Source organism: Saccostrea cucullata, unplaced genomic scaffold, assembly GCF_032062105.1.
Source record: "Saccostrea cucullata isolate Sc308-1 unplaced genomic scaffold, CSIRO_AGI_Scuc_v1 ctg320, whole genome shotgun sequence".
Classification (NCBI taxonomy): Eukaryota; Metazoa; Mollusca; class Bivalvia; order Ostreida; family Ostreidae; genus Saccostrea; species Saccostrea cuccullata.
This window is the reverse complement of record NW_026930920.1, coordinates 308983-330355: the sequence shown is the minus strand read 5'-3', so window position 1 is coordinate 330355 and position 21373 is coordinate 308983. Positions and strand designations below refer to the sequence as shown.

Below are 21373 nucleotides of genomic sequence, written 5' to 3'. Positions count from 1 at the left end.
CTATTTTTGTCTTCTCTTGATTATCTCCCCTTGTGAGGGAACTTGGCCCTTCATTTTAACAATTTAAATTCCCCTTCACCGAAGAATGCTTTGTACCAAGTTTGGTTAAAATTGGCCCAGTGGTTCTTGAGAAGAAGTTGAAAATGTAAAAAGTTCTGAGACGGATGTTCGACTGACAAAATTTGATCAGAAAAGCTCACTTGAGCCTTCTGCTGAGGAGCTAACTAGTTGAATTGATGGTTAATCTGTTCCAGTGAGGAAACTTCCTTCAAAGTTCAAAAGATGAAGCCGAGTGCAGAGAACGGAGGGAAACAGACATCAATAAGTTACCTCAGAGACTAAATTGGTCTAAAAATTCCTACCTTTTGATTAGACACAGATTTGAATTTAACATTTAATCAAATTTTCTGTATAATATCATGTGTTCCTAGAGCATTTTACATGAAAATGTAATCTTATAAAAATATTTTATCTGGTAAATATTGAAACTATGAATTTCTGGACATGGTTGATCGAATCCTTTCACTTTTAAATAATAAACTTTATCCTTCAAATCTGTATCTTCGCCCCTATAATATCATATATTCATTTATTTTAAAACATCTGATAAGAGAATAAATGATAAACACCAGTTTATCTTAAACCTATTTCAAGAGGTTTTGTGACAAGCTATACACATAACAAATATCAATGTCCTACTTCTTGAGAGAACATTATACGAGTAGTAGCATGTTGGTAGCATGTGACTGATAACTGTTTTCTCAATAGGGTTCCTCTGCACTTCAGGCAATACAAGTATGTGCAAAAAAGAAACTGAATAATGTTTAACTCAGTTTTCAGTTTATTTTTAAGATCACAAAACATTTCATTTTCTGAATTACTTAATAACATATTCTATTCATATACCATAAATCACATACTTTACAACCATGAAATACTTTGTGAGACAAAAAACATTGTTTTTATTCATGACTCATAATTTTCACTATTCATTGCAATGGAATTCATACTTCTATTTGTTGGATATCCACTAGCACTTAATGTTCGTGTTAATATAATCTTTTTTGAAATTTTGCAAAAATCAAGTTTTCATGTATAAAATGTAAGTTACAGTAAATATTAAATGAATTTCAAGTGAAACTATTCAAATACCTATATAATATGCCAATGACTAATATTGCAATTATAAAGATTTAATATCATCTTCATTTAATTTTTCCATATATCAGACATTGAAAATGTAGTTGAATAAAGGTTGCCATCCCATCACTTCCAATTTTATTTCATGCCAAATAAATTTTCTTTAAAAAGGTGTCAGTTTGTTGTATTTTATATAGAGTATAATTACAAGATCTTTACTATGACTGCAAACTGTTGCACAGCACACACACAAAAATAAATTTTTATCATGATTTAAGAACTTTTTTTCAAATAAATACTGTCAATGCACGTAGTTACAGTTCCTGGCAGAAGGATGGACAACCTTAAAAGTATTTATCACATTTAAGTTTACAGTTGTAAAGTACATGTACTAATGAAAGGATTTAAAGGAAAGACAACTTGAACAATGAGGTGGCTCCAGAATCTTATCATGAGACCTGTATCTGACTGGTCTGACAATATTGAGAAAGAAAACCGCTGATTTTCTGACCAGTGAGCTACAGAATACTGATCTACTGCTAGGTAATTTAACCCTCCATTCATCTCTAATAATCAATGACATGTATATGTACCTCTTGTTCCTCCAGTTTTTATGTGAAAAATGTCTGACATGGTAGTTCATGTGTATGTGATAAAAGTCTTTTATAAGTAAATGGAAAAACTAGAAGATTCATTACCATACTAGATGAAATTTTTTTTGGTCTGCCGCTGAAAATTTTTGTAAAGAATTTGCAATGTATTACATACATAAAGTTATACTACGAAAGAAAACCTTTACAGGAAATTAAAGTTAAAACTGTCTGTTTTCTTGTAAAAATCAAATACAGGTACACAACTAGCATTCTTTGAATTTATACATTCTCCATTTAAAAAAAAATCCTTGACTCTGTTCCATAGACAATTACAAAGTCTGGGTTAACATTATCAACTGGAATTTGATATTATATATTCAGAGATAACTTTATATGTTGACCAGTCAATCTCTTTGAATCATATACGATGAAAGGGGAATCTCAAAAAAAACCTGTTCACACTGATAACAATTACATTATTCGCCTAATGACAACCCTTCAGCTACTTACAAGTCTAAATGGACTTCATCCTGGTAAATCAATGAACAAATTTTTCAACACAACACAACTGCTCTATAAATACATTTAACAGTAAGAATATGTACCTGTAATAATTATAATTACATGTATATATACAATCATTAGTCACACTGCAACATCTACGATATAATTTGTATTGACATTTGCAGCAATTCAAAATTTGCAATGATGTAAGTGTGAAACAATTTTCTTTCTTTTTTTTTCTTTTTTTTTTTTTTACAATTTCATAATTGCATGTAAGTCCTTTATATTCACAATAACTTTCATCTTGTTAGTTTTTAACTTTATAGAAAGGAACTTGATTAGCTCTAAACAGTAGATTTCAGATAGACACTGTAAAATACTGATAAGGTGTGGAGAATAGGGAGATTATAAATGACTTGCTAAATATTTTTTTTATCTAATATGGCTGTGTTTTGTCAAGTTAAATTATTCTCCCAGTTTGACTGAAGCTGACTGACATAATAAAAAGTCACATAATGACTTTCTTAAAAGAAAAGTACAAAATATACAGTAATGTACAATGTTCAAAACATAATGCAACATAAAATGTTTATGGGGATATCCTAAATCCCATGTCAAGATGAACATATTAGTAAAATAACACAGCCTTTCCCTCCATGTCATCCTACTGCTCACTTACACCAAAGGTTATATAGCACTGCCTTTCTAAGGATAATGCCCATGATAAGAACTCTATTTAAATATACACGATTACACGTACCGGTACATGTATATTTGGGATGCTTGAATACTCCATGGTATTCAATTATAGTTCTCCATGCTGTAGTCTGTTAAACTGCTGTCTGTTGTGTATACCTAGTACAATCCCTGTGTAGAATCTCTTGGAGTTAGACAGCCTTTCCCAGCCTGCTGAACACACCACTACTAGAACTGACATCAGATTTCTGGGCACCCAGTCTTATTGTTACCCCTGCTGGAAATGTCAAGAAATAAGTATTTACAAAGCAGCATCTAGTACATTGCAGTTATATTATTTTCAAAACAATAGTAGCTAAATCAGAAAAACCCTTTATACTTAAACTAAATTTATAATCTCTTTCATGTTACATTACAAACCCTGTCACTAGATTATCAGTAATGCATTAAAGGTACATCTACCACTAGTATATCTTCTCTTTATAAAAATATATGTACTAAAAGATTACATGTAGCATTGCCAGAAACATGTGAACACAGTGCATTTATTATTTACTTTCTGTGTCCCCGTGAAGTGGTCACATATATGTACAATTTTACAACTTAGCTTCACAATTCTACTTCAAATTTCACTTAATCAGCAATGATTTTACCTGTCTTAAGTTTTGGGGTGTCCTCGATGTCGGTGGTACTGGACACCACTGGGAGACCCACCTTCTTCCCGAGTCTGTGTCTGACACTTGTACCTCCCCCCGCCTTATCCATAGCTGCTGAGGAGGAGAGTGGACTGGGGGTCACTGGAGATAGAGACACAGAGTCATCATTTACAACTACGAAATTCAATACCAGAAACCGTGGGACCTTAATGGTTACCAGATATTATAATTTCCCCATTATTGCTGTATGTTAAATCACTCCTATGCACTTATTTTTTGTTATTCTTTTAAACGTTTGAGAATGCTTATTATAATGGCACATTGTGATATGTAGTAATTATGTTTTGTGCAGTAATAATGTTCAGATAGTTAGTAAAAATTCTAGTAGAGTAAGAAAAAGGTTTGATAATGTATGTGTAGTTAATAGGTTTTTTTCCCAACTGGAGTTCATTAGTTTAAGCCTCATATCCATTGACAATTTAACAGTCAAGGAACTCCAGTTGAAGAAAAAACAGTAACTTGCACAAGTTATGGCCCCTACATATTATGAATTGTAAATGATAAAATGACCTACCTGGCTTTTTAGTCAGTAGCAGTTTTTTGGTTGTGACCGTCTTTTGTACAGTTTTTCCAGCTGCATTTGTCACAGTCTTATTGGAGATAGTAATCTTGCCCAGTGAAGCGTACTTCTTATTGTTTGTGATAGTGACCTTGGTCTTTTTGGTCGGTGATGGAGTGGCCTTGAGGATCCCCGCGTACTCCAGGGGAGGTTCATCAGGATCCGAGTCTAACTCGGCTGATGTTGATGTTGCCGGACGTTTCACTGCTGACTTTCCACCAAGTCGATTGAATACAGAGGACTATTTTTAAAGTAAAAAGAAAAACAGCATTTTAAACTAGTTTTCCATCAATATTATTTTCTAAAATTGTTATTCAAATCTTAGTTATTGCATAAAATGTCCAATATTTACATAAAAATTCACACAAATGAGTCATTTTTAAATTTAGATATTATAAAAGGGAGAGTCATTTTTAAATTTAGATATCATAAAAGGAATTAAAATTTATTACATCATTAATGTCATAATGATGATCTATAAAGGAAACATTTTCCATATGTTCATGATTTTGTACATGCAGTATTGTCCTTATAAAAAATTTTTACATGTCAGCACATCATGTTTATCAAGAAAGATACAACTGATTGTTATTTCTGACTGTAACACATTGCATTTATTATACACATACTATGATCACTGTGGATGATTTAGCAGCACCAGCAGATTTGGGAGATTCTTCTCCAAGTCTGTCAAAAACATTAGGATTTCTTCTTCCTGTAAGAATCAAAACTCTTCAGATTAACATTGTGTTTTACTTATATTAATCGTGCTCATTTTTTAATCTGACCCAAAATTAATAACCCTTTTTGCTATTTTTGAATTATATTTAAAAACAAGAGGCCCATGGGCCACATCGCTCACCTGAGCACTAAGGGTAGGAAAAAGTAGAAAATGGCTTTTTATTGTAAAGTTTAAATCCAAAAGTAGTCCCATGACCAATCATGAATTTGCTATTTTTTAGAAAATGATTTTTAAAGAATTTTCCTAGATATATCTTTAAAAACTTTGATCGGCCATTTTGGCCCCGCCCAACCCCTGGGGGTCATGATTTGAACAAATTTGAATCTACACTACTTGAGCATGCTTCCATATAAATATGATGAATTATGGATTTGTCATTCTTGAGAAGAAGATGTTTAAAGAATTTTCCTATATATTTCTATGTAAAACTTTGGTCGGCCATTTTGGCCCCGCCCTACCCGGGGGGGGGGTCATGATTTGAACAAACTTGAATCTACACTACCTGAGCATGCTTCAATATAAATATGATGAATTATGGCTTTGTCATTCTTGAGAAGAAGATGTTTAAAGAATTTTCCTATATATTTCTATGTGAAACTTTGGTCGGCCATTTTGGCCCCGCCTTTCCCCCGGGGGTCATGATTTGAACAAACTTGAATCTACACTACCTGAGCATACTTCCATATAAATATGATGAATTATGGCTTTGTCATTCTTGAGAAGAAGATGTTTAAAGAATTTTCCTATATATTTCTATGTAAAACTTTGGTCGGCCATTTTGGCCCCGCCCTACCCACGGGGGTCATGATTTGAACAAATTTGAATCTACACTACCTGAGCATGCTTCCATATAAATATGATGAATTATGGCTTTGTCATTCTTGAGAAAAAGATGTTTAAAGAATTTTCCTATATATTTCTATGTAAAACTTTGGTCGGCCATTTTGGCCCCGCCCTACCCACGGGGGTCATGATTTGAACAAACTTGAATCTACACTACCTGAGGATATTTCCCCATAAGTTTCATCTTTCCTGGCACAGTGGTTCTTGAGAAGAAGATTTTTAAAATATGCCACCAAATTTTCATTAATTCCCAATTATCTCCCCTTGAATGAGGGCGTGGCCTTCATTTGAACAAACTTGAATCCCCTTCACCCAAGGATACTTTGTGGCAAGTTTGGTTGAAATTGGCCCAGCGGTTCTTGAGAAGAAGTCGAAAATGTGAAAAGTTTACAGACACCGGACAAAATGTGATCAGAAAAGCTCACTTGAGCCTTCGGCTCAGGTGAGCTAAAAAAGATAAGCTACAATATATATATAGATGATTACTGTGGCTCCAAAATTTCAATATTTAATCATTCAAATATAACATTCTAATATCTACTGTTTTAAATTCATTTTTTGATAAACCTACCAGAAAATCTTTGTAATTTTCCTTTTTAAAGTATTTGGCTACCACAAAATTTAACTACAATTTGATGAACCAAAAATAAATGTTATGATGTATGATATTGATTTTTCAAGCTTCAATTTACCCTCACACCTTTCATGCCTTTTGGGGTTCTGTATCCACTTCTACATGAGAGGCTTCTAACAAACCCATTCCAATAAACACTGTTTTAACACACTAGTGACCCAACTGATTACCTTTAATGCATGTATAGCGACCAGTTTTTGTAATGATATTTGTACCTGTGGGGATACCCTGTTGTAAAATTTTCTGAGTTTTTGCTGTAGTTCCAGCTGGCATGGTAATTTTATACCTGCCCTCGTGTTCAGGTAAAACACGTCGAGACTTGGGGACGGGAACTTCTTCTTCTAGACGTTTATTTAATTTTACAACATTATTGCTGGGTTTGGGAGATTCTAAAATAGAGAAGACAAAAATCTAGCATTTCAACCAACAGTCATAATATTAACATTACTATACTTTGACAGAAGCAGTAGTGAACAAATAAAGCAAAGAAAATGTATGTACAGTTTTCATAATTATTAGTTTATTACCAGTGACATTTCTAAGATATCTATGCATAATGACACACACAGATTTAGCATTGTAATTAATCAAATTTGTGTCTTCTGACTAGCTCTGTTCCATAATTTATGTACAGAGCTTAAATATGATTTGAATTTCACAGGATTTTGTTTCAATTGTTTTACTTAGCTGCAGAACTGGAGCGTTATGGTTTTATATATTAGTCTTTGACATATAAAGATAATTACCTGATTCGGGTACTTCACCTAGTCTGGCGGACAGCTCCTTGGACAGCTTTGGTACTATTGGTTGACTCATTGGAGCAGCATCTGGGTCTTTACCAAGATAGTGGTTCACTGTTCTACTTGCAGCTAAAGTCACAGATTTTAAACATTCACAAATGTGAATCTTTCAATTTTATTCATAATTTAGTTAAATTAAGCTAAATGTACATCAATAATGTCAAGATTGTACTTGAAATTAAATGATTAAATTCAATACATCATATAATGTCTGTAAATATAAAACTCGAAGATAAAAGGAGATTATTGCTTAACAGTACTTTAAATGATGTACTCAATAGTTAGAAATTTACAATATGACAGTAAAAATTCCGAAAATTTACCTGTTGAGCGTTTAGGAATGGGTGAAGAAGTTCTCCCTACTCCAGTTCCCTTTAGTACCTTGTCACGTGCATTCTAGTGGTGAAAAAAACTTCTATAAGTACATATATAAATTGAAACCTATTTAATTCTGATTTAAATTATATGAAATTCTGTGGTACAACAAAAGCATCAGTCTAGTGAGTTTAAATTCATTAATTTGTGCACTTCTGTCTTTAGACACAATAAACTGTATTGTATCAGCAACACTAAAAATTTAAAGCAAAACAATGAGCTGAAAGAGTTATTTCTTTACCTGCGAATGGACTTCCTTTGCATGTTTTAGGATGCCAATGACGTCGCCCAGTACCGTGATTCCCATATCTTTGAGGTACTCCTTAGTGAGGTCTATCAACATGTCTTTCTGAATCCTGTTGTCAGTGAAGATGATGGCATAGTTAGTGGCCTCCCCAGCTGGTATACCGCACTCCGTGAAAAACTTAATCCAAAAGGATGTGTCTGTAAATGTATATAAAATATTATGACACTCAATTGTTGTGAATCATGCTCTGCATGTTTTCATTTTTTATTTATAATTTGTCTTTCTTTGTTTTCAATGTAGAAAGGAATGCATTCAGATATAGAACACTCGTTTTTTACCGATGCTATAGGAAATAGTTGTAGAAAAAATTATTCGAAACAGACTATTGTAAAAATCGGAGGTTTAAATGATTAGCAAACAGCCTTAAATAAACAACTGTACATTTTGCTGGATTTGAACCTTTTAAAGGTAAGAAACGAATGTTTTATAGTGATTTAGACTTAAAAGGATGTCCAAGGGAAAAGTTGAAGCAGGTAGCTAATTCATTTCAGCCCATATTGATTGAAACGAAGTCGGGACAAAAAACCCAGAGTCACATTGTATGGGACTGGACTGAGATTCGCAGACATCAGACCAAAATTTTAGTCCCTAAGAATCTTGCTGAGATTGAATAATGAAGGGATCTGGGATTGTTGCCCTAAAATATGGCTGCTAGGGGGAATAACTCCTTGGCAAAATATTTCAGAGGAAAAAGGGTCCATAGGTCCCTGGTTACAATTTACATTTTGAACATGTTGAACGTTTTCAACTTTGCCTTAATTTGGAGTGTGACTAAAATGGGTAGCGAAACCCGGGCCGGGCCGGGATTTTCGATAACGAAAACCGGGTTTTTGATAATCACGAAATAAATACTCATTCTTTCTCCATGAAATTTACGGACATAGTTTATAACTATAGGTTTTGCCTTCGCTGAGAATTTTAAGTCAAAATGTTGTGTTTTTCGATGATTATTGCCGATTGTCCTTTTCCAGGTGACTAAAATGGGTAGCGAGCCCGGTTTACTCATTTTGGCGATTTTAAGCTTAATGCATCGAAAGTGTTGGTGTATTTGCATTTAATGGTCGTTTATTTATTTGAAATAGTTAAATTATTCAATCATTATAAAATTAAATGTCGATTATTAGGGTTTTTGTCATTTTTTCATGGACCCGGTGTCATATAATATATTGAACCCCACGATATTTTGAACCCGGGTTCAAAATATCGCTGCGAAATATTGAACCCCCCTATAAAATATTGAACCCGGGGTTCAAAATATTATGGCCATAAAATATTGAGTCCCCCTGTCCTTTTAATTTAAGAGGAAGGGGGTTCAAAATATTATGGCCATAAAATATTGATTCCCCTGCCCTTTTAATTTTACAGGGAGGGGGTTCAAAATATTATGGCCATAAAATATTGAGTCCCCCTGCCCATTTAATTTAAGTGGGAGGGGGTTCAAAATATTATGGCCATAAAATATCGAGTCCCCCTGCCCATTTAATTTTACAGGGAGGGGGTTCAAAATATTATGGCCATAAAATATTGAGTCCCCCTGCCCATTTAATTTAAGAGGGAGGGGGTTCAAAATATTATGGCCATAAAATATCGAGTCCCTCTGCCCATTTAATTTTACAGGGAGGGGGTTCAAAATATTATGGCCATAAAATATCGAGTCCCCCTCCCTTTTAAATTTTACAGGGAGGGGGTTCAAAATATTATGGCCATAAAATATCGAGTCCCCCTGCCCATTTAATTTTACAGGGAGGGGGTTCAAAATATTATGGCCATAAAATATCGAGTCCCCCTCCCTCTTCAATTTTACAGGGAGGGGGTTCAAAATATTATGGCCATAAAATATCGAGTCCCCCTGCCCTTTAAATTTAAGAGGGAGCTAGGGGGTTCAAAATATTATGGCCACAAAATATTGAGTCCCCCTGCCCATTTAATTTTACAGGGAGGGGGGTTCAAAATATTATGGCCATAAAATATTGAACCACCCTGCCCTTTAAATTTAAGAGGGAGGGGGTTCAAAATATTATGGCCATAAAATGTTGAACCCCCCTGCCCTTTAAATTTAAGAGGGAGGGGGTTCAAAATATTATGGCCATAAAATATTGAGTCCCCCTGCCCATTTAATTTTACAGGGAGGGGGGTTCAAAATATTATGGCTATAAAATATCGCGTCCCCCTGCCCTTTAAATTTAATAGAGAGGGGGTTCAAAATATTATGGCCATAAAATATTGAACCCCCCTGTCCTTTAAATTTAAGAGGGAAGGGGTTCAAAATATTATGGCCATAAAATATTGAACCCCTCTGTCCTTTTATTTTAAGAGGGATGGGGTTCCAAATATTATGGCCATAAAATATCGAGTCCCCCTCCCTCTTCAATTTTACAGGGAGGGGGTTCCAAATATTATGGCCATAAAATATTGAACCCCCCTGCCCTTTAAATTTAAGAGGGAGGGGGTTCAAAATATTATGGCCATAAAATATTGAACCCTCCTGCCCTTTAAATTTAAAAGGGAGGGGGTTCAAAATATTATGGCCATAAAATATTGAACCCCCCTGCCCATTTAATTTTACAGGGAGGGGGGTTCCAAATATTATGGCCATAAAATAATGAGTCCCCCATCCATTAATTTTACAGGGATGGGGGCTCAAAATATTATGGCTATAAATTATTCAGTCACCCTATTGAACTGTTTTGAAAAGGGGGTGATGATATAATATGCCTGCAAATAATCTAAAATCCTTCTCCCACTTACACTACTTGAGAGTAGGGTATCTTTATAAAAAAAACTTCTTTTTTTTTCACATACATGCAATTCTTAAAGAATTGAGGGTAGGATAGTATAATCATAATATTGAAGTGTACAATTGTTACAAAGGAAATATTTTTTTTTTTTTTTTACTATTAAACCCACAATATTCTACATCAAATAACTATAATTATACACATGTATCATGATGTCTGATAGAAAATACATTTCTGTGTCTTTCATTGAATCTCATAAGGTATTTATTCATTTTTTAAAAATTGTATATACATGTAATTAACAATTTGACAAAGTAAATTTTAAGGAACAATGCTATTGAATAAGAAAGGTATCTCTATTGAGGAGGTAACGGGGGTATAGCACCTGTGTATTGTGTGTACACAGGGAGGTGTCATAGGAGGTCAACATAGGAGGTCAACAATCCCCACTGTCTTGTTGCTTCCCCTTTGTGGTTTCTATATTATGCAATACAGTGTTTTGAGAGTGCACTGATAGGGTAGCCCAGATTGAGGGGTGGTTAGCTTACATACAACATTCAGGTGTTTAAATAGAGTTAATTAAAGCAATAGTAATCATTACAACGTCATCCTCAAGAAGAGATGGAGGTCTCCGAGTATACAGAGCTGGTGAACTTCCTCGGCAGTCCACCTGACAGACGAGAATGGCCAGTCAACACACAGGTATGTATTTAGAAATAGGAATTCTATTATCTTTTTTTAGCAATTTATTGTATGTGGGTGAATTAAAAGAATATTGACTATTAAATTTTTTTTTTTTTTTTTTTTTTGGAAATTTTCAACTACCCATAACATATTTTTCACTAATTCTATATCATCATATAGTGCATGTATTCCAGTTAAAATTTTTGTAGTGGCAATATGACCATTAAATAAAAAAGTTTCAGAGTTTTTAAATTATAGTTAATGCAACTTTTTCTGAAAAAAAAGAAAATAACAAAAGCTATAAATCCTTAAAGATTTTCTAAAACTTCCAATCTAAAGAAATGTAATTTTTATGCTCCGAAATTGTAATTGAACAGCAATAGAAATTATAAATTCTAAACTTTTATTAACTAGTTTCTTCTCTTGTATATATATTTTAAAAAAAAAAGGTTTTTGATTGATGTTTTTTAATAGCATTATTTTTTCCACTTCTGAGTTTTAAGATAAAACCATGAAACTTTTATGACATACAATTTTTCTTATTTTAATAAAAATACTAAATTTTGAATCTATCTTATTTTAAATTATTGAAATTATTGTGCTTATGTGCGTGGGGAGCTGCTCACTAATGGGAAAGCTGACAAAAGGAGCCTTGCATGCGACCTTCCCTTCTGTGCAGCTAGCTACAGGAAACAGATTCAGTGTAGTTCCTGCTTAAGATGGTGCCACCATGCCTGCCTTGGCATCAAGGAGAAAGACAGTGTGGAAACCTGTATCTATTGTGCTTAGAACATTCCAACTTGAGCTGTAGCAGAATGACTTTAAAGAAAAGATTGTGTATCTATTGTGCTTAGGACATTCCAACTTGGGCTTGAGCAGAATGACTTTCAAGAACAGATTGGAGTCCTGTATCTATTGTGCTTAGAACATTCCAAATTGAGCTTTAGGAGAATGAATTTAAAGAAAAGATTAGAGTCTTGAATATATTGTGCTTAGAACACTGACTAACTTGTGCTTAAGCAGAATGACTTAAGAGAAAAGATTATTTTTTAATGTTTGTATTTCTATTTAAGTGTTTCTATTTATTTCTTAAATGTTACCAGTTTTTGTTATGATTTATCTAAATGAGATGCTATAAATTAATTTATCATAATGAAACGGACTTTGTCTTCTCTTATTCATGTTATGTTTAAGAATGGTTAAATTGAAAGAAACAAAAAGCTGAACAGTTATCAGCCACACATATCCACTATTTATCAGACTATTGAAATATTGTGAGCTTCAAAAGTTCATCCCAAAGAGTATACATTAACTGGAATATTTGGTGTTTTATGAAGGGAGAGAGCAACATTAAACAGAAATGAAAACCTATGGAATTCTAATTGTGGTGCAATATTTACCAGCAATATTATTTTGAACCAGTCTTTTAATTCACTGAGGTACATCAATCTTGAACCACCTACCTCAATTGAACAAGAGGCCCATGGGCCTTATAGGTCACCTGAGCATTATGCAACAACTTTCCAGTGATTGAATTTGATTCATGTTTTAATCCAGATGCTATGGCATTCACAATTTTGAAAGAGGCACCATTGATCATCATAACAATACACTTCGCAGTTGCTTAGTTTGTTTACTTAATACCCATAGGCAGGGTGGGGGAACAAAAAATGCATTTCAAGTAATCAGTAATATTCAGCATGATCAGTAATGCCCCAATCACACATTAACCCCTGACCCTTATGCCTAGATCCATACATTGCACAATTTTTGAAAAGGCACCCTTGCTTTTCAAAAATATTTGATTAATACCAAGGAGCAGATTTCAAACAATTCATCCAGTTTCAGTATATAAGTACAGCCCCCCTCCTTTATGGTACCCCTGACCCTGGGGCCTTGAAATTCATAATTCTGGAAGATTAGGACCCTTGCTCATCATATCTATATAGGTAGTTCATCTGCTTAATACCAAGGAGCAGAGAAGAAAACTTTCTAAGATTTAATGTATTTTCACTATATAATCAATAGAGCCCCGCCCTATCACTAGAACCCCTGACCCTAGGGCCATAAAACTCACAATTTTGGAAGAGGTATTCTTGCTCATCATAACTATGTAATCAGTTTATTTCATTCCTGGGAGCAGAAAAGAATTTTTTTCAAAGAATTCATGTATTTTCAATATATAATCAATAGAGCCTTGGCCTAACACCAGAACCCCTGACCCTGGGGCCATAAAATTCACAATTTTGGTAGAGGCACTCTTGCTCATCATAACTATGCACTTATTTAGTTTATTTAATACCCAGGAGCAGAGAAGAATATTTTCAAATAATTCTTGTTTTTTCACTATATAATCTATAGAGCCCCCCCCCCCCCCTTACACCAGAACCCCTGACCCTGGGGCCATAAAATTCACAATTTTGGTATAGGCACTCTTGCTCATCAAAGCTATGCACTTATTTAATTTATTTAATACCCAGGAGCAGAGAAGAAGATTTTCAAAGAATTCATGTATTTTCACTATATAATCTACAGAGCCCCACCCTAAGACCAGAACCCCTGACCCTGGGGGCATAAAATTCACAATTTTAGTAGAGGCACTCTTGCTCATCATAACTATGCACTTAGTTAGTTTATTTAATACCCAGGAGCAGAGAAGAAGATTTTCAAAGAATTCATGTAATTTCACTATATAATCTATAGAGCCCCACCCTAACACCAGAACCCCTGACCCTGGGGCCATAAAATTCAGGATTTTAGTAGAGGCACTCTTGCTCATCATAACTATGCACTTAGTTAGTTTATTTAATACCCAGGAGCAGAGAAGAAGATTTTCAAAGAATTCATGTAATTTCACTATTATAATCTATAGAGCCCCCCCCCCCTACACCAGAACCCCTAACCCTGGGGCCATAAAATTCACAATTTTGGCAGAGGCACTCTTGCTCGTCATAACTATGTACTTAGTTGGTTTATTTGATACACAGGGGCAGAGAAAAAGATTTTCAAAGAAATAATGCATTTTCACTATATACTTATTTAGCCCTGCCCTGGCACTAGAACCCATGACCCCAGGGCCATGAATTTCACAATTTTTGTAGAGGACTCAATGCTGATTACAATCATGCAAACAGTTTTACTGCTTGATGTCCAGGATTAGAGAAGAAGATTTTTAAAGATTGCACTAATTTTAGTGGTTTTTGCCCCACCCCCAGGCCCCAGGGGGGCAGGGACCATGAAATTCACAATTTTTGTCCCCCTTTACCCATAGATGCTATATGCCAAATTTGGTTGAAATTGGTTCAGTGGTTTCAGAGAAGAAGCTGAAAATGTTCAAATGTTAACGCACGACGAACAACGACGGACGAAAAGTGATAGCAATAGGTCACCTGAGTTTACTCAGGTGACCTAAAAAATTAAATGTAAGAGGGTTGGTCAATATTTTACAGCAATGATATTTTACACAAATGAAAAATAAAATGTAAGAGGAGTGGTCAATATTTTTTTACAGACATGATATTTAAAATCCCACCACTCAAAAATGTAACAGAAATCCAATATGAAGCAATCATTATGATGTAAAATTATCATACTCAACATGAAACAAAGACACACACACACACACGTACAATAAAGTCATCAATATTTTATGATCATATTATCTTAAAGCCCTTCTCTTCACTCTCCCTAAAACATAAAAAGGTCAGGGGACTCAATATTTTATGGCCAGATTATTTTGAACACCCTCCTTCTTGAATTAAAAGGGTAGGGGGACTCAATATTTTATGGCCATAATATTTGCAACCCCCCTCCTTCTTGAATTAAAAGGGTAGGGGGACTAAATAGTTTATGACCATAATATTTTGAACCCCCCTCCCTGTAAATTTAAATGGGTAGGGGACTCGAATCCCCCTCCCTTTTAAATCAAAAAGGCAGGGGGGTTCAATATTTTATGGCCATAATATTTCGAACCCCCCTCCCTCTTAAATCAGAAGGGCAGGTGGACTCGATATTTTATGGCCATAATATTTTGAACCCCCTCCCTCTTAAATCAAAAGGGCAGGGGGGTTCAATATTTTATGGCCATAATATTTCGAACCCCCCTCCCTCTTAAATCAGAAGGGCAGGTGGACTCGATATTTTATGGCCATAATATTTTGAACCCCCCTCCCTCTTAAATCAAAAGGGCAGGGGGTTCAATATTTTTTTGGCCATAATATTTTGAACCCCCCTCCCTCTTAAATCAGAAGGACAGGGGGGTTCAATATTTTATGGCCATAATATTTTGAACCCCCCTTCCTGTAAATTTAAATGGGTAGGGGACTCAATATTTTATGGCCATAATATTTTGAACCCCCCTCCCTCTTAAATCAAAAGGGCAGGGGGTCTCGATATTTCATGGCCATAATATTTTGAACCCCCCTCCCTGTAAAATTAAAAAGGACAGGGGGGTTCAATATTTTATGGCCATAATAATTTGAACCCCCCTCCTTCTTGAATGAAAAGGGTAGGGGGACTAAATACTTTATGACCATAATATTTTGAACCCCCCTCCCTGTAAATTTAAATGGGTAGGGGACTCGAATCCCCCTCCCTTTTGAATCAAAAAGGCAGGGGGGTTCAATATTTTATGGCCATAATATTTTGAACCCCCCACCCTCTAAAATTAAAAAGGACAGGGGGGTTCAATATTTTATGGCCATAATATTTTGAACCCCCCTCCCTCTTAAATCAAAAGGGCATGGGGACTCGATATTTTATGGCCATAATATTTTGAACCCCCCTCCCTCTTAAATCAAAAAGGCAGGGGGGTTCAATATTTTTTGGCCATAATATTTTGAACCCCCCTCCCTCTTAAATCAGAAGGACGGGGGGTTCAGTATTTTATGGCCATAATATTTTGAACCCCCCTCCCTCTTAAATCAAAAGGGCAGGGTGGTTCAATATTTTTTGGCCATAATATTTTGAACCCCCCTCCCTGTAAATTTAAATTGGTAGGGGACTCGATATTTTATGGCCATAATATTTTGAACCCATCTTCCTCTTGAATTAAAAGGGCAGGGGGACTCAATATTTTATGGCCATAATATTTTGAACCCCCCTCCCTGTAAAATTAAATAAGCAGGGGGACTCAATATTTTATGGCCATAATATTTTGAACCCCCCTCCCTGTAAAATTAAAAGGGTAGGGGGACTCAATATTTTATGGCCATAATATTTTGAACCCCCTACCTCTTAAATGAAAAAGGTAGGGGTTCAATATTTTATAAGGGGGTTCAATATATCGCAGCGAAAAAGTGAACCCAGGTTCAAAATATTATGCGATATTTCGAACCTGGGTTCAATATATCGCGGTATCAAAATATTATGCTACACCGGGACAGTTCAAAACCGGACGCGTTTGCCCGGGACAAATGAATAATTCCGGATTGCCAGAAAAAGAATGTCGATTTTTTTCAGTCCCTGACTGAGATAATCTAAGAAATAAATTGGAAAAAATTAATAAAAATATGCAAACCAAAAAAAGAGTCATTTGTATTTCAATTATATGTCATTCTCTGATAAGTATTTCGGAAATAAAAGGTTTTTCTCGGGTGAACGTGTCCGGTTTCGACCAATCCCGGGTGTTCAAAAAATGCGTATATTTTCAATAATCGTGATTAATTACTGCAATAGTTAAATGTTTTAGATACATTAAGGGGGATGCACAAGCCATTTTGGATCTAGTCTGGTGTAAAATAAGAAATACCAAGAATACGCTTAATACTCTACTAAACTAGCCCAAAGTTACTCAAAGTGCTAATGCACTAATTACCTACTGTTAGAGACCAAAATTAGTTAACAAATAAGTTTATCTTGTTTTAATTAGGAGGAAATTAATCATGTTAGAACTGCACAGCTACAGCATTTACGAGATGATAAATGCATTGAAAATGGTGTTAGTTTGATTCATTGATAATATGGCTACAACCATTTGTTTCGCTTTTTTCTTGTCATTATCCATAATTCTTGAAAATTTGATTTTTCTTATGGGTGTCTTCCTGAGGCCATGTGTTTATTTCGTCCGCCATTCCTCTGTCACACAGAGTTCGAATAACATTGATTTTAGAATAAATGCGACCATAATAACATCAAGACAAGAAATTACTCAGTAATAATCATTAGGTTATATTACTTACTACTTTTATTTGTTGCATCGCATCATCTGATTAATGAAAAACGCGATTTTAACCCCACTCCAGCAAATCGGGAAAAACTGTTCTGTTTACAGTTCGAGTTTCCTCGTTAAAATTATTCCACTGAGCACGTGGTTGGCATGTGCATATATCTGCTGTGGATATATCCGATTATTACCATGATTATATTTAATTTTTCATGGAACAATTCTTGATAATTTGTTGGTGTCTTTAAAACTCAAGAAAAAAAAAGATAAAAATGTCCTAAACATATGTGTTTACGACGGGTCTTTTTTCTGTGGCGATAGAAGTTATTTTCAAATGGGGCACTGCAAGGAGGATGCTTAGCATTTAATTTGAAAATGTTAAACAATATGCGGTGCATGAAAAATAAATTGTAATTACATGCCTTACATTCTTAAATTGGTACATATGTATATTTTGTTTAGAAGTTAGATAGAAAAAATATGCAGTTATAGGATTTCCTTCAGGCACCTCAAATAAATAGCTAGATTGTTTGCAATGACAAACACATTGTATGGTTTAATGTTTGGACATAAAAATGCATCATGTCTCATTATGTTGACGTTGTAAGCTCTCGCTCATTGATCATACGAAGCTTGATAAAATATATTGAGTTGTTTCTTTGAAATTTAGAAGCGAGTACAATGTTTGCAAAGAAAGGTCCATTGCATAAGCTATGTCTATATCATCGCAAAAAAAATGAGAGCCCCCCCCTCCCCGAAAATCCTGTGTTTGTTTTTCAAAATAGTGCAAAAGATTAAAAGATTTTGCATTACTAAGTACGTGATGGAATATGTACTAGCCTTATAAGACCACTTGTTATAAAAATTTTTTTGGTTGCCCTCTCTCCCGATCTACTGCCTGGAAATGGCCCGACTCATTTTTTTTTTACATCCCATTACACGATATTTTTTTCTTTTTCTTCCGTCAACAATTATGTTTAAATTTTTTTAGGAATTTCTTTCTCACCTATAAATACGGACCCAGTAATTTTTCCCTGAGTTGGGAGGACCACCAACCGTCATTTTAAAGATCGTATAAATTTTTTAATTATGTTGATTTTTTTTTTCTTTACTTTGTAAAATTTTAATTTTGACAATATGGGCAAATAGAATTTTCGTCACAAGTACATGCATGACGTCATTTTCAGATTGTGACATAACAAACAAGGAGCAAGACTTCAGCATATGCTATTTATAGAACTTGTGTTTGGCTATGTTTCTAATCTGAATTGTGGTTTTGTAGATATAGAGATAGTTCGAACTTTTTGATCACCCCTGGTACTAGTAAGTATTAAATAAGGTCATTCATATCGATTATATGTGTCTTATTTCTTTGTGTTTCATTGGTGATAATTAAAATTTTGATAGATAATATAAGTTATCTATGGCAAACTTACAAACTCTTAATTTCTAACTTTGATGGTGCTCAGTTTTCTTTACCTGGAGTCAAAGAGTTTAAGATTTTTTTTATATCAATACGTACACTATTTAACAACTGTTCGATAATAATACTAAATAAATTACTTCAAGCCACACTATAACACCTTTCCTCTTTTAAAAGTGTTCGTAATATTTGAAATATTTTGCAACTGTAATTCTCTTCTACATTTAAGATTGTTATGTCCTTCCATATTAAGAAGAGGTCTGGAAAACAAATTTCTGTGCTAAAAATAGACCACGTGCTGCTATCCATGAACTACTTTCATGGTTCTTTGCACTCTTTTTGAAGACAACGGTACCTTGTTTTGAACTTGAAATTATCATTAAAAAGTGCAAAATTTAGACATTTTCTCAACAAATGGTTGTAGAGAGAACATTAATGCACAGTTTGCATATTTTTTTGGATTTTTTAAGGCTTTGCTGAATTCTGTAGCTGCGCAGTTCTAAGGAGCATATCAAAAGCATTTTTCTGCAAAAGTATAGATTATATAAGCACAACATGCATTCAGTTATGCATATTTATTGTATCTTTATCATAAAGACTTAAAATTTGATCAAAATATAATGTATTTTAGCCATTAGAAGAAATTTTTACATTTCTTTCTCACTGCACTAAAGGTGGCCGTACATCCCCCTTAAGCAGGTCCAGTCCAATGACTATTTCTACCTACGTAGCTATTAATAGCTACCTAGGTATTTAAAGCTACCAAAAGTAGCTATTTTTACCTACTTTATATAATTTCTGCATTTTGCGACCAAAAGACCAAACGGCGCAACATGGTGAATACCATATTTTTTGATACGGTCACACTGATGATGAATATGACAAAATTTTGGCCAAAAAATAATTACTTCCTGAATCGGCAATTTTACATTAGTTTCTGTGCAAAATTGATAATATACGAAGTTTTCATTTTTTGGCCAAATTTTTGTCATATTCATCATCAGTGTGACTGTATCAAGAAATTTTGTGCTCGCCATGTTGCACCGTTACTGCATTTGGCCACAAAATGCAAGTAAAGCAGAAAGTAGGTAAAAATAGCTACTTTGGGTAGCTTTAAATACCTAGGTAGCTATTAATACCTACGTAGGTAGAAATAGTCTTTGGACTGGACCTGTTAAGTTCAATTCCAAAGATCCAAATGAAATTATTGTAAATATGCTGCCGAAATTAAATTTAAATCGCCAAAATGAGTAATCCGGGCTCGCTACCCATTTTAGTCACTTAGAAAAGGACAATCGGTGATAATCATTGAAAAACACAACATTTTGACCTAAAACTTTCAGCGAAGGCCAATATTAGAATTATAAACTATGTCCGTAAATTTCATGAAGAAGGAATGAGTATTTATTTCGTGATTATTAAAAACCCGGTTTTCGTTATCGAAAATCCCGGCCCGGCCCGGGTTTCGCTACCCAATTTAGTCACACTCCTTAATTTGGGCAAGTTTGGTTAAAAGATGGGGAATGTTAAATTTAAGACACAACCAAGTGTTGTAATTTTTAGTATTAGCGAGCGCAGCGAGCTCAATAGACTAACGTGTAAGAACAGAGGAAATTCGGATTGAAATCTGTACATACGTCAGCCAAATTTCTCTGTGCAACATTCCCAGAATTCCTGCACTACCCAATGTCCTTTGCGCGAATATTGCCGAATAAATAAATAAATAATAACGTAAAGCATATATCAGACTTTCAGTTTGTTGAAATCTTTCAAAGAAACAAGAAATAACTCAGCAATGTTTTTCGACAAAAATTGCACTAGTTCTATAGTTTCAAACAGACGCTCGACGGTCTCCGTAAGCTCCGACGAGCTTTGTGACGTCGTATGACGTCACAGCTAGTCGAGAAGTCTCGTGCGGCTTGACGTTGGAAGTGGCTGATCTGAAGTGTTTTTGATGGTACAACTCAACTGCGCTCGCCCCAACGGTCACACCGTAAAACATATTATTCTTATCAGAGAAGATTATTTGCTAAAAAGGATTTTGGAGAATCGTCAAGTTTAATGTTTTCAAGATTAAAATTTATGACCAAAATTAATGCTAAATTTGGAAAAACGAACCAGACGCCATCTTCTTCGGGGTGTTCGGAAATAGCTAACTCGTTCCGAGGCTACTTCACATTAAAAACTTCGTCGATCGTTAACCCTTCTTCACGCTACAGATTTAAACATGTAAATTATTTACTTTTTCCCTTTAACATTAAATTGTATATTCTATTTTTCTCATAAAAATATTATTTACACAGAAAACAATATTCGAGAGAACTGAAAATACTGAACGTTTATGCTTGTTTATAATGATACGAATATCATCATATATGATAATTAGGCCCTAAAGTTCAAAAACAAAATTAATTTAATATTGAATGTTTTTAAATTCTAATTTCTAGTATACAATC

At 34.5% G+C, this 21373-nt stretch overlaps 1 protein-coding gene across 2 annotated transcripts; it reads right to left on the bottom strand.

Moving 5' to 3' along the window:
• Nucleotides 1-823: 823 nt before the first annotated feature.
• LOC134230590 (uncharacterized protein C19orf47-like) lies at nt 824-21111 on the bottom strand. Of its 2 annotated transcripts, none has more exons than XM_062712428.1 (9): nt 21036-21111; nt 7844-8046; nt 7551-7623; nt 7174-7296; nt 6643-6816; nt 4838-4923; nt 4164-4449; nt 3587-3730; nt 824-3210 (listed from the first exon to the last, which is right to left on the bottom strand). In XM_062712428.1, the coding sequence occupies exons 1-9, from the start codon at nt 21043-21045 to the stop codon at nt 3125-3127; spliced, it is 1185 nt and encodes a 394-aa protein (XP_062568412.1). In that variant the 5' UTR covers nt 21046-21111; the 3' UTR covers nt 824-3124. The 2 variants fall into 2 exon arrangements, with proteins under 2 accessions (XP_062568412.1, XP_062568413.1); XM_062712429.1 differs by having other exon boundaries at nt 824-3207.
• Between the last annotated feature and the right edge of the window lie 262 nt (nt 21112-21373).

Bases quoted from the DNA above. Each gene is read 5' to 3' on its own strand.
- LOC134230590 (XM_062712428.1), bottom strand. The intron at 7,297-7,550 runs GTAAATTTTCGG...CTGTGACTTTAG, and splicing joins CATTCCTAAACGCTCAACAG to CTGCAAGTAGAACAGTGAAC. The intron at 6,817-7,173 runs GTAATTATCTTT...TCTCTATTTTAG, and splicing joins AGGTGAAGTACCCGAATCAG to AATCTCCCAAACCCAGCAAT.